General features: G+C 48.9%; 1 protein-coding gene across 1 annotated transcript in view; it reads right to left on the bottom strand.

Annotated features, from left to right (window-relative positions):
* The window catches only part of LOC142663191 (uncharacterized), a 36,695-nt gene extending 26,416 nt beyond the window's left edge, over nucleotides 1–10,279 (bottom strand). Inside the window, exons 1-4 of the mRNA XM_075841650.1 lie at nucleotides 10,146–10,279; nucleotides 8,208–8,371; nucleotides 7,558–7,731; nucleotides 7,350–7,473 (exon numbers count right to left, since the gene is read on the bottom strand). Coding sequence (XP_075697765.1) covers nucleotides 7,350–7,473; nucleotides 7,558–7,731; nucleotides 8,208–8,285 — 376 coding nt within the window. The 5' untranslated portion in view covers nucleotides 8,286–8,371; nucleotides 10,146–10,279. The remainder of the gene's footprint in view (nucleotides 1–7,349; nucleotides 7,474–7,557; nucleotides 7,732–8,207; nucleotides 8,372–10,145) is intronic.
* Nucleotides 10,280–14,190: the final 3,911 nt, after the last annotated feature.

The raw sequence follows: 14,190 nt of genomic DNA, 5'->3' as shown, positions 1-14,190 counted from the left end.
TGGTTTGGGATAGGGTTTGTTTAATATGTTTTGTACTATATAATTTTGAAACTTCAATAAAAAATTATCTGATTTAAAAAAAGTAAGGGAGAGGTTTTTCTCTTACCCCACTCATGGCGTCCTCAAGTACCGGACTGGAAGACTTAGCATCCGAGCGTTCAGTGCGTCCTGGTGCTTCTCCTGGCGACTCCATAATGGCAGAAGAAGACTGGAGAACGAGCTCCTGTTGTTTCTGGCCTAAAATAGGCCAAGGATCGGCTGGGAGGCCCTCGCTCCGGACGCTGGAGCACCTCCTCCCCACGTGGACCACCGGAACACCGCCCCCTGGAGTGTTGGACGTGCCCGGAAGTGACGCGGCGAACGGACATGCCAGTCAGAGCGCCGGAAAGCCGCCAACGCTGGGTCTGGTCCGGCCCCTTCCAAGCCGAACGAGCCCCGGGGATCCGCTCCCCGCCAGAGGAAGGCCCGCCCTGTGGACCTTAAACCACCATCCTGCTTTGCAGCAGAAGGGGGACGATGAACCGGGAGAGGAGGGAGTACCTATCCCAGACTAAGGTTGCTCCCAAGAGGGAGACTTCTACCTTTCCAGAGAACACCTAGTGGAATAAGGTAAGCCTTGCTAGGGGGTCTGCAATCCCGGGAGAAGTGTCTTTTCCTCAAGAGAATCTTCCATCCGGAGGACAGGAAACCTGACTGGGTGTGTGGAGAGGTGTGTCCATTTTATATCCTCCGGTTTCCTGTCCAGCGGATGGGACGTCTCTCCAGGGGTGCTGTCATAGGAGAATAGGTAAAATAGCAATTCCTTTTTCTTAATGCAGCGTTCACCTTTCTGTATAAATTATATGATAACTTTATTCTGCGGGTCAGTACGATTATGGCTATACTAAATTGATATATTTTTTATATGTTTTACTACTTTTACATAATACATTTTTTTTTCAATAAAATCATGTTTCTGGGTCGTCAAATTCTAAGACCCAAAACTTTTTTACTTTTCCGTCGACGGAGCTGAGAGGGCTTATTTTTTGCAGGACGAGCTCTAGACTTTATTTGTACCATTTTTGGGTACATGTGACTTTTTGATCACTTTTTATTAACTTTTGTTTTTAGTCCCACTAGGGGACTTGAAGACCTGTTTTTTTTTTAAAAGCTATTCTAATACATTGCAGTACCTATGTAGTGAAATGCATTAACATGGTTAGTTTTACACTAACAGCAACCTATTAGGCTCCGTCTCTGGCAAGGCCTTCCATATGGGGCAGACCTGGAGGTTACATGTCATTTTACACACGTGTATATGTGATGTGACGCTATTAAGGCCTCAACAAGACCGCCAGTCCAGCCTGTGCCCACAGTAATGCCAAATATATCTGTCTCTTCTTACCTTGTGATGTGCGTGGCCGGTAGTTCTCCATCATGACCTCCTCGTACAGATCCTTGTGTTCTTCTAGATACTCCCACTCCTCCATGGAGAAATAGACAGCGACATCCTGACACCTTATAGGAACCTGACACACACAATGATACAGTCATCACCCAGACACCTCCAGTGCTGTTACTGTAGAATTTCCCAGCATTCCCAGCAGTGTCACCTCTCCAGTCAGCAGCTGAGTCATCTTGTAGATCAGTTCTAAGATCTTCTTCTCATGTATCCGGGAGTGAGGGGGAGGCTCTGTGATGGGACTACTGCTCCATCCTCCTGACTCATGGATGATGGGAGTCGTACAGTCACCCGATGTCTTCTTCACTATTGTGTACTCCTGTGTATGGAGAGAGACACATAGAGAATTGAACACAGTATTTCCCCCTCAGTAGAAAGAGGGAGATTGTGACCCCGCTGTATAGAGTTCTAGTGACCCCACATCTGTAATACTGGAGACCTCACCTACAAAAAGACATTGAGAAAAAAGAAGAAAACTAAAAAGGAAATAATATTGGGGGCGACTAGATGGACCATGTGCTCTCCTCCTGTCGTCATCTTCTATGTTTCTATATAGAGGTCATCCTGATCCTCCTGGTTCCTTGTCATTGTCATTGCTCTACAACATTACTATTGCTGCATTGGTGACATGGCACATAACTGACCATATTGGTGGCTGATCTTCAGCTTCTTGACGTCACTTGGAAGGTCTGGACGCTGTTATACAGGACACTGGATTCTTCCTATTATGTATTGTCCCTTCCCTATGTGTGACTTGTTCTATAATGTAGAAAAGTTTACCTCTCCGCTCAACAGGTAAATGATCTCCAAGGTGAAGTCTAATATTCTTCTGCTCATCTCTTTCCTGTCCTTGTCCATCCTTGGTGGGTCATTCAGGAGAAGGAACGTTGTGGAGGAGAAGATGAGAAAACTGGAGAAGCTGGAGGATCTAGTACTGCAGACGTCTTTATGAAGAAAGGAGAAGATGGAAATCATACAGGGGACAACATCATGTGTGACATACAGAACCTCACTTATTGATCATTGAGAGAAACATCTTCTCAGAGCCGTCACCCCATGGAATAAAGGGGTATTCCCAACACGGACATTTCTCCCCAGGTTATGCCAGAAATGTCTGATAGATGCGGCTCCACCTCTGGCCGTGCTCGGCTGTTTCTGGACCTCCTATACAAGTGAATGGAGAGAGTCGTGCACATGTGTGGTCACCTCTCCATTCATTCTCCACCTGGATGTAGTCATCACCTCACCAGGCAGGTCGGGGGACCCCCGCTCTCCACATAGAGGTGGGACCCCCATATATCAGACATTTATGGCATATCTCTCAGGTGAGAAGAGTAAAATGAAGACATTTCCCCCCAAGACAATGAAGACCTGACTCCTGACACATGGTGGATACTGGGGAGACATTGCTGACATCTCACAAAACATGGTGCACACTTATGATCTCTTATGTTATAGCGCAGGTGGAGCGGAGCAGAGTGATACATTATTTTGTGGGATAAGATTCAGTATAAACTTGTATTTTACTCATTTAACCCCTTCCTGCACAGGAAATTTACCGCTCAGGAGTCGTTCACACGACATAGCGAAGACCTGACACCTGCTGCAAAGGCTGGAGACCTGCGATCACGGCCATTTAAGTAATTAGATGCCGTGGTCAATAGCGACTGCAGATTCTAAGCTGTAAGACAGACAGGGTGGTCCTCCCTGACAGCTCATCGGCCTCTTCCGACACCATCTCGGGGTATGGATGGTTGTCATAGCAGCCCACGGGTCTAATGAAGGCCCCCAGATCTGCCTACTCTCTGTATATGGCGAGGCTTAATAGAAGCCTGTAAAAATGACAAAATACTGCAACACATCAGCATTGTGCACATGATATGGTGCTGTGGGGTGGTATCTGTTGCTGTAGTGGGGGGACGTGGCCCAGAGCTAAAGACGCTTGGCATGGCCTGATAACATGGGTGCTTTTGGGCCTCTGGGTTGCTTCCTCTGCAGGTGCGATGCTGCGGTGGCAGTGGCCGCCATGCGGTGCTTTAAAGGATAGAGTCGGGACCCACATTAAAGAGGTTGTCGTGAAGTGGCAAGTGGCTCATACAGTGATCAGAATGTGAACAGAAAACCTCATGTTCATGTTTATAAATGATGCCCAGCGGCTCAGATCACAGGATACAGCGGATGTGCGGCCCAGGTCCAGTCTCCCACTAAGTGACATTAGTATTGCAGTGTATTGTATAGTGTCTGATGATCACTGGATCACGTTCCACAGGGGACTAATAAAATGTGTAAAAAATAATTAAAGTTTTCAGTAGTAAATAAATAAAAAAATATTAAATGTTCAAAAAAAAAAAAAAAACCTCTTTTTCCCTAAAGTAGAAAAAAAATAAGGCCGGGTTCTAGGGATGCACCGAAACTTCTATACTGTTTCGATACTCTTATTCCCCAAACGGATAAATGTATGAGAGCGGGACTGCGGTTGTGTAATACAGCCATTGCCCCGCTCCTGACAGGAAGTGCGTGCGCGGTCAGCATGAGGAGATGTGGCCGGCGCTGCAGTAATGAGCGGGGGTTCAGGCACGGAAGACGGAACATGGGGGTGTTTTGTAGTGCGCCCGCCATGTTCTGTCTCCAGTGCCGCCGCTCATTATTGCAGCACTGGCTGCATCGCATCATCCTGACCCCGCGCACGTGTTATCAGGACTCAGGAGCGCGGCAATGACTGTATCACACAGCCGCAGCCCCGCTCTCATACATTCATGTGTTACTATACTGAGCTGTGACGCCGCACAACCAAGTTTTGAAATACATGAAATAACGGTATCGAACCGTTTGGGGATGCAGAGTATCGAAACAGTATAGAAGTTTCGATGCATTGTGCATCCCTAGTGACCTCTAATGCAGAGTTATGGGCAGCCGGCAGCGCGGACTATGGGCAGTCTGTGCTGTAGTTAGAAGCAAAAATAGTAATACAAGTCATTTAGAAAGACGATTATTGGCAAACTCCTGCAGTATAATAGTTTTTCTGTATAATGTCAGTCTCTGAGTCACTCACAGCACAGACCGGAGGAGAAGGATCCGCCACCCGTCATGGGAACCGGAATAGGTAAGTAATTATCTTATTATTATTCTATTAGGCACTACGGGGCATTATACTGGGTAGGAAAGGGGGACTGACATGGTCGCTGCTATCGGAGCATTTTACTATATGGGGGGCATTATACTGTGGGGTCAGCTATGGGGGCATTATACTGTGTGGGGCAGCTATGGGGGCATTATATTGTGGGAGCAGCTATGGGGGGCATTATATTGTGGGGGCAGCAATGAGGGGCATTATACTGTGGGGGCAGCTATGGGGGGCATTATACTGTGGGGACAGCTATGGGGGCATTATACTGTGGGGTCAGCTATGAGGGGCATTATACTGTGGGGGCAGCTATGGGGGGCATTATACTGTGGGGGCAGCTATGGGGGCATTATATTGTGGGAGCAGCTATGGGGGGCTTTATATAGTGGGAGCACCTATGGGGGGCATTATATTGTGGGGGCAGCAATGAGGGGTTTATACTGTGGGTGGGTAGTTATGGGGGGCATTATACTGTGGGGGCAGCTATGGGGGGCATTATACTGTGGGGACAGCTATGGGGGCATTATACTGTGGGGACAGCTATGGGGGCATTATACTGTGGGGGCAGCTATGGGGGCATTATACTGTGGGGGCAGCTATGGGGGCATTATACTGTGGGGGCAGCTATGGGGGCAGCTATGGGGGCATTATACTGTGGGGGCAGCTATGGGGGTATTATACTGTGGGGGCAGCTATGGGGGGCACTATACTGTGGGGGCAGCTATGGGGGGGCACTATACATTGGGGGCATTATACTGTGTGGGGCAGCTATGAGGGGGCATTATACTGTGTGGGGAATTATACGGTGGAGGCAGCTATGGGTGGCATTGTACTGTGGGGACAGTTATGGGGGGCATTATACTGTATAAGGCAGCTATGGGGAGCATTAAACTGTGTGGGGCTGCTATGGGGGCATTATACCTTGTGAGCGCAGCTATGGGGGCATTATACCTTGTGAGGGTAGATATGGGGGCATTATACCTTGTGAGGGCAGATATGGGGGCATTGTACCTTGTGAGGGCAGCTATGGGGGCATTGTACCTTGTGAGGGCAGCTATGGGGGCATTGTACCTTGTGAGGGCAGCTATGGGGGCACTGTACCTTGTGAGGGCAGCTATGGGGGCATTGTACCTTGTGAGGGCAGCTATGAGGGGCATTATACTGTATGGGGCAGCTATGGTGGTATTATGCTGCACTGGGCAGCTATGGGGCATTATGCTGTATGGGGGAATTTGTTTGGGCATTGTACTGCATGGTTGCATCTGTGTGGGCATTATACTGTATGGGGGCATCTGTGGGTCAGTATACTGTATGGTGGCAGCTATGGGGGCATTATACTGTGTGGGGGGCACTATGGGAGCACGATACTATGTGGGCTGAACCCGGTGCGTATGGGCGGGAAATGGGCGTGGCTAAAAATAAAAATGCATTTTCCGCTGTGTGGAGAGGCTGTATAGCACCCTTTACATGGGGGCAATATCTTCAAGGGCGGGCTGTGTGTGGCACCCAGGGGAGGGGGCCCAGTCAAAAGTTTGCTATGGGGCCTAGTGTTTCCTAGTTACACCCCTGCTAAAGTGATTTGCAGTCATTATTTGAGACCTGCAGAGGTTCTTAGTTTTGTGAACTACTAGTCTAAAGCCGGCCATACACTCAAGATGTCAGGTGAACCATCGTTCCTCCCTTCCTCCTTATACATGTACGCTCGGTCGGGTGTGTATGTGTTTTCAATAGAGGGAAAGTCGCTGCCAGACTCTTCTGACTTATCTACTAAGAAAAGGATCCGGCATTTTGAAATTCCCCAGCCCGATCCTTCTCTCTCCGGACATCTGACGCCATCGGAGAGTTGAGAAGTCGCCAAATACATTAGAAAATCAGCAGGTCCGGCCGACATACATCTAATGTGTATGACCAGCTTAGCACACTGGCGGAGATTGATGACTGGCAGGAACATACACCTGGTACGACTGCCCATCCCCCACCCAACAAATGAGCGGCATGTCACAGAATATGATTTTCCCTCCCCACAAATGTGTAAAGTAATGGCCCCACATCACAGATTTACAGCAGATGATCTGAATGTCTGTGTGGGACTGATATTAACCCCTTCCAGCATTGCTCCCTACATGTTCTGCATGGACAGGAGGTAAAGTAAGGAACGTGTGTTTGGAGCTCAGGCATCGGCCCCATCAGGAACGCCTGTCACTCTCAGAGTTCATGAGCAGGATTACAAAGGAAAAGCTGTCAATCATTCTGTGTGGGCGGGGCAAGCAGGACTCACAGGCTTTCTCTAGAAGTCCTGGCAGTATTTAAAATGGAACCTGTCAGTAGATTTGGAGCCACTGAACCCCGAGCATGTCGTTATATAGATGGAGTTTAGTGTTCCAAACCTGCCCACGTGAAAACCCTCCGTTTCAGCAAAAGAACTTACAAGTTACTGAGAGGAGTCCAGCGGGGAGGAGTCCAGCGGGGAGGAGCGCATGCGCATTACACACATGAAGGAGAGGACGGTACACCACGCTTTACTGCGCTCGTACAGTGTACTGCTCTTGGCTTCATTTGTACCAAAAGACATAATCTGTCTGGTGAATGGAGCGCTCTGGATTTATTGGACATATACAGGAAACGTAGGGATCGAACGTGAAAAGAGCCAAAATTGTGGAGCTCCTATATTACATGTCACTGTACACACGTATATGTACTGCACATGACGGTATTAAGACTTCAACATAGTGCCAGTCCAGCCTGTGCCCACAGTAATGCCAATATATATCTGTCTCTTCTCACCTTGTGATGTGCGCGGCCGGTAGTCCTCCATCATGACCTCCTCGTACCGATCCTTGTGTCCTTCTAGATACTCACACTCCTCCATGGAGAGATAGACAGTGACATCCTGACACCTTATAGGAACCTGACACACACAATGATACAGTCATTACCCAGACACCTCCAGTGCTGTTACTGTAGAATTTCCCAGCATTCCCAGCAGTGTCACCTCTCCAGTCAGCAGCTCAGTCATCTTGTAGATCAGTTCTAAGATCTTCTTCTCATGTATCCGGGAGTGAGGGGGAGGCTCTGTGATGGGGCTCTGACTACTGCTCCATCCTCCTGACTCATGGATGATGGGAGTCGTACAGTCACCCGATGTCTTCTTCACTATTGTGTACTCCTGTGTATGGAGAGAGACACTTAGAGAACGGAACACAGTATTCCCCCCTCAGTAGAAAGAGGGAGATTGTGACCCCGCTGTATAGAGCTCTAGTGACCCCACATCTGTAATACTGGAGACCTCACCTACAAAAAGACATTGAGAAAATAGAACGAGGCCAAAACTAAAAAGGAAATAATATTGGGGGGACTAGATGGACCATGTGCTCTCCTCCTGCCGTCATCTTCTATGTTTCTATATAGAGGTCATCCTGATCCTCCTGGTTCCTGGTCATTCTCATTGCTCTACAACATTACTATTGCTGCATTGGTGACATGACACATAACTGAACATATTGGTGGCTGATCTTCAGCTTCTTGACGTCACTTGGAAGGTCTGGACGCTGTTATACAGGACACCGGATTCTTCCTATTACTTCCTATTATGTATTGTCCCTTCCCTATGTGGGACTTGTTCTATAATGTAGAAAAGTTTACCTCTCCGCTCAACAGGTAGATGATCTCCAAGGTGAAGTCTAATATTCTTCTGCTCATCTCATTCCTGTCCTTGTCCATCCTTGGTGGGTCATTCAGGAGAAGGAACGTTGTGGAGGAGAAGATGAGAAAACTGGAGAAGCTGGAGGATCTAGTACTGCAGACGTCTTTATGAAGAAAGGAGAATATGGAAATCATACAGGGGACAACATCATGTGTGACATACAGAACCTCACTTATTCATCATTGAGAGAAACCTCTTCTCAGAGCCGTCACCACATGGAATAAAGGGGTATTCCCAACACGGACAACTCTCCCCAGGATATGCCAGAAATGTCTGATAGATGCGGCTCCACCTCTGGCCGTGCTCGGCTGTTTCTGGACCTCCTATACAAGTGAATGGAGAGAGTCGTGCACATGTGTGGTCACCTCTCCATTCATTCTCCACCTGGATGTAGTCATCACCTCACCAGGCAGGTCGGGGGACCCCCGCTCTCCACATAGAGGTGGGACCCCCATATATCAGACATTTATGGCATATCTCTCAGGTGAGAAGAGTAAAATGAAGACATTTCCCCCCCCCAGACAATGAAGACCTGACTCCTGACAACCTGACACATGGCGGATACTGGGGAGACATTGCTGACATCTCACAAGACACGGTGCACACTATGCAGTCAGTGTTTGATATGAACTGTGAGGTTCTGCAGCAGCTGAGGTGACATTATATATAAAGGGAACATGCAGTGTGATCTCGTGTCACCTAAGGCTGGATTCACACCAGCATGTGCGGTCCGTAATGGACGGAACGTATTTCGGACGCAAGTCCCGGACTGAACACAGTGCAGGGAGCCGGACTCCTAGAATCATAGTTATGTACGACGCTAGGAGTCCCTGCCTCGCTGTGGGACAACTGTCCCGTACTGTAATCAGGTTTTCAGTAGTTCCACGGAGAGGCAGGGACTCCTAGCGTCGTACAGAACTATAAATCGCCGTTTTCTGGTCACCCTCGCTATATATATATATTTATAAAGTGATGAAAATCCACAGCTCGCCCCACAAAACCCAACAATCCCTCACTCCGCCCCATCCACGCAAAAAGAAAAACTTCTGCCTCTGAGAACGACCACACAAAAGACGGTTTTTGTTACAATTCGTTTTTCTTTGTAAATGTCGCACATCATGAAAAACCAGAGAAATTTGTCATCGTCGTCTTCGTGATGATCCAACTAAACCGAAAATACATTGGAGGAATCCCATTTCCCCCACATAGAGGTTTTGCAGTTGCAGTGAGATTATGTGATACTTTATATGACGCCCTGAAAATCTACAACTCGTCCGGCAGAATCTAATCCTCGCACCGCGAGACTGACAGAGAAACCAGAACGTTATAGATCTGAGAAGACGGAGGGAAACTAAACTGTCCTGGTGGTGAAGGGGTTAACCTGCGGTGCGGACTATAGACACGCAGGATATCGCATTGTTCCCAGAATCCTCTGCGGCTCCACCGCGTGTTCACAGCAACGCTGCAGGTTACACATATATAAACAGAAGGCGTCATGTGACCCCTGCAGCCAATCACAGGCCGGAGAGGTCACATGTCATTATAGGGGTCACCTGGACACGGCCGGAAGAGCAGGGGCGTGTTGCTATGGTAACGCTCGGAGAGGTGGGGATCGGCCTTGTTGTATTTCTGTAGTAGATATTCGGGAGGATTATACGTCCACCATTTGGGGTGAATATTCGGGGGGATTTCCTTGCGTGTTGTGGGTCGTATTCGCTACGTGTGAACATTCCCTTAAACCGCACGGTGAACGACATTAACAAGAAACGTATAAAAGTCAGTGAATAAGTTGTATGTCCCGAATATTATGTCATTACAAAACACGACTCGTCCCACAAACCACCCGACCACTACAAAGACCAGAAATAACCACTTACCCCAAAGAGGCCGGCACTGGAGGGGTTAATCCCGGTAGGAGTCCAGTGGGCGGGGTCACTCAATGATTGACAGCTCTCGGTGTACACACTCATACAGGGGTGACTGATAACAGAGAGAACACCCGACCAGCGCTGCTCTCGGAACCGCTGCACCCGACCTCTTACACGGAAATAGCTAAAGGACCTGTGATGACGTCACTACCACGTGACTGGGGTGGGAGGGGTGGAGCTTATCTGTGGAGAAAGATGGTGGATGAAGGACCTGTGGCGTTTATCACGTGCCATGAGGGGGCGGAACGTTATGATGTGTAAAGTGATGATGATCACGAGACATGAGGGGTGGAGTTCCGTGCTCTGCGGGCGGTGACGTCATCACAGGTCCTTTCCATGTATGAGGTAGAGAGCAGCGCTGGGCGGGTGTACATGACTTCGGGTCACCGCTGTTGTTTAGTGGTCTCTCTGTTACCAGTCAGGAGGTTTCCCATGATGCAGTAGTAAGGTAAGGTTACATGAGGTCATTTCTGTCCGGTTTTGGTGCGTTTTTGTCCGGCACAGTGTTGGTAATTATTATTATTTATTTTAAGGGCTGTAAATATGAAATACAGGAGGGTTTAACCCCTTGGTGACATCAGATCTATAGTATTATGTTGTACGTGCGCCGTCACACTAGAAGGAGCGGAGCCTGCACCGTACACGGCTTCTCACAGCCGCCGGCAACCGCCAAGATCAGAGACAGCGCAATCCCGGCCGCTTAACCCCTCAGATGCCGTGATTAATAGCGACCGCAGCATCTGATCAGTTAGAGATCGCGGCTTCCTCTGTCCTCCGAAGAAACTGCGCGATGTTGACCGGTTACCAGTGTAATATATTGTAATACATTTTTTGTTTTTTTGCAAAAAAATGATGTAAACGTTAAGAATAAGTAACGCAATCGCCGCATCCGTTATGTCCAAGTTATTCAAATTTCAAGTTATAACCGGCAGAAATAATTCACATGTGAACGTCGCTGTTTTTGATCGCCGCGATTCTCCAACATATGGAATAAAAAGATCCCAAAATGACACCCACAAAATCTACATCTCACCCCACAAACCCCCTCACACCGCGCAATCACCGGAAATATAAAACCCCTCACACGGCGCAATCACCGGAAATATAAACCCCCCCCTCACACCGCGCAATCACCGGAAATACAAACCCCCCACACCGCGCAATCACCGGAAATATAACCCCCCCACACCGCGCAATCACCGGAAATATAAACCCCTCACACCGCGCAATCACCGGAAATATAAACCCCTCACACCGCGCAATCACCGGAAATATAAAACCCCTCACACCGCGCAATCACCGGAAATATAAAACCCCTCACACCGCGCAATCACCGGAAATATAAAACCCCTCACACCGCGCAATCACCGGAAATATAAAACCCCCCACACCGCGCAATCACCGGAAATATAAACCCCTCACACCGCGCAATCACCGGAAATATAAAACCCCTCACACCGCGCAATCACCGGAAATATAAAACCCCTCACACCGCGCAATCACCGGAAATATAAACCCCTCACACCGCGCAATCACCGGAAATATAAAACCCCTCACACCGCGCAATCACCGGAAATATAAAACCTCTCACACCCCGCAATCACCGGAAATATAAAACCCTCACACCGCGCAATCACCGGAAATATAAAACCCCTCACACCGCGCAATCACCGGAAATATAAACCCCCCACACCGCGCAATCACCGGAAATATAAACCCCTCACACCGCGCAATCACCGGAAATATAAAACCCCTCACACCGCGCAATCACCGGAAATATAAAACCCCTCACACCACGCAATCACCGGAAATATAAAACCCCTCACACCGCGCAATCACCGGAAATATAAAACCCCTCACACTGCGCAATGACCGTAAATATAAACCCCCCACACCCCGCAATCACCGGAAATATAAACCCCTCACACCGCGCAATCACCGGAAATATAAAACCCCTCACACAGCGCAATCACCGGAAATATAAACCCCTCACACCGCGCAATCACCGGAAATATAAAACCCCTCACACCGCGCAATCACCGGAAATATAAACCCCTCACACCGCGCAATCACCGGAAATATAAACCCCTCACACCGCGCAATCACCGGAAATATAAAACCCCTCACACCGCGCAATCACCGGAAATATAAACCCCTCACACCGCGCAATCACCGGAAATATAAACCCCTCACACCGCGCAATCACCGGAAATATAAACCCCCTCACACCGCGCAATCACCGGAAATATAAACCCCCTCACACCGCGCAATTACCGGAAATATAAACCTCTCACACCGCACAATCACCGGAAATATAACCCCCCCCACACCGCGCAATCACCGGAAATATAAACCCCCTCACACCGCGCAATCACCGGAAATATAAACCCCCTCACACCGCGCAATCACCGGAAATATAAAACCCCTCACACCGCGCAATTACCGGAAATATAAACCCCCTCACACCGCGCAATCACCGGAAATATAAAACCCCTCACACCGCGCAATCACCGGAAATATAAAACCCCTCACACCGCACAATCACCGGAAATATAAACCCCCTCACACCGCGCAACCACCGGAAATATAAAACCCCTCACACCGCGCAATCACCGGAAATATAACACCCCTCACACCGCGCAATCACCGGAAATATAAACCCCTCACACCGCGCAATCACCGGAAATATAAACCCCTCACACCGCGCAATCACCGGAAATATAACACCCCTCACACCGCGCAATCACCGGAAATATAAAACCCCTCACACCGCGCAATCACCGGAAATATAAACCCCTCACACCGCGCAATCACCGGAAATATAAACCACTCACACCGCGCAATCACCGGAAATATAAACCCCTCACACCGCGCAATCACCGGAAATATAAACCCCCCCCCCACACCGCGCAATCACCGGAAATATAAACCACTCACACCGCGCAATCACCGGAAATATAAAACCCCTCACACCGCGCAATCACCGGAAATATAAACCCCTCACACCGCGCAATCACCGGAAATATAAAACCCCTCACACCGCGCAATCACCGGAAATATAAACCCCTCACACCGCGCAATCACTGGAGATATAAACCCCTCACACCGCGCAATCACCGGCGATATAAACCCCCTCACACCGCGCAATCACCGGAAATATAAAACTCCTCACACCGCGCAATCACCGGAATTATAAAACCCCTCACACCGCGCAATCACCGGAAATATAAACCCCTCACACCGCGCAATCACCGGAAATATAACACCCCTCACACCGCGCAATCACCGGAAATATAAAACCCCTCACACCGCGCAATCACCGGAAATATAAACCCCCCACACCGCGCAATCACCGGAAATATAAAACCCCTCACACCGCGCAATCACCGGAAATATAAACCCCTCACACCGCGCAATCACCGGAAATATAAACCCCCCACACCGCGCAATCACCGGAAATATAAAACCCCTCACACCGCGCAATTACCGGAAATATAAAACCCCTCACACCGCGCAATCACCGGAAATATAAACCCCCCACACCGCGCAATCACCGGAAATATAAACCCCCTCACACCGCGCAATCACCGGAAATATAAAACCCCCCACACAGCACAATCACCGGAAATATAAAACCCCTCACACCGCGCAATCACCGGAAATATAAACCCCTCACACCGCGCAATCACCGGAAATATAAAACCCCCTCACACCGCGCAATCACCGGAAATATAAACCCCTCACACCGCGCAATCACCGGAAATATAAACCCCTCACACCGCGCAATCACCGGAAATATAAACCCCCTCACACTGCGCAATCACCGGAAATATAAAACCCCTCACACCGCGCAATCACCGGGAATATAAAACCTCTCACACCGCGCAATCACCGGAAATATAAACCCCCTCACACCGCGCAATCACCGGAAATATAAACCCCCTCACACTGCGCAATCACCGGAAATATAAACCCCCTCACACTGCGCAATCAC

This window comes from Rhinoderma darwinii, chromosome 1, assembly GCF_050947455.1.
Source record: "Rhinoderma darwinii isolate aRhiDar2 chromosome 1, aRhiDar2.hap1, whole genome shotgun sequence".
Lineage (NCBI taxonomy): Eukaryota > Metazoa > Chordata > Amphibia > Anura > Rhinodermatidae > Rhinoderma > Rhinoderma darwinii.
This window is presented reverse-complemented; position numbering and strand designations above follow the sequence as displayed.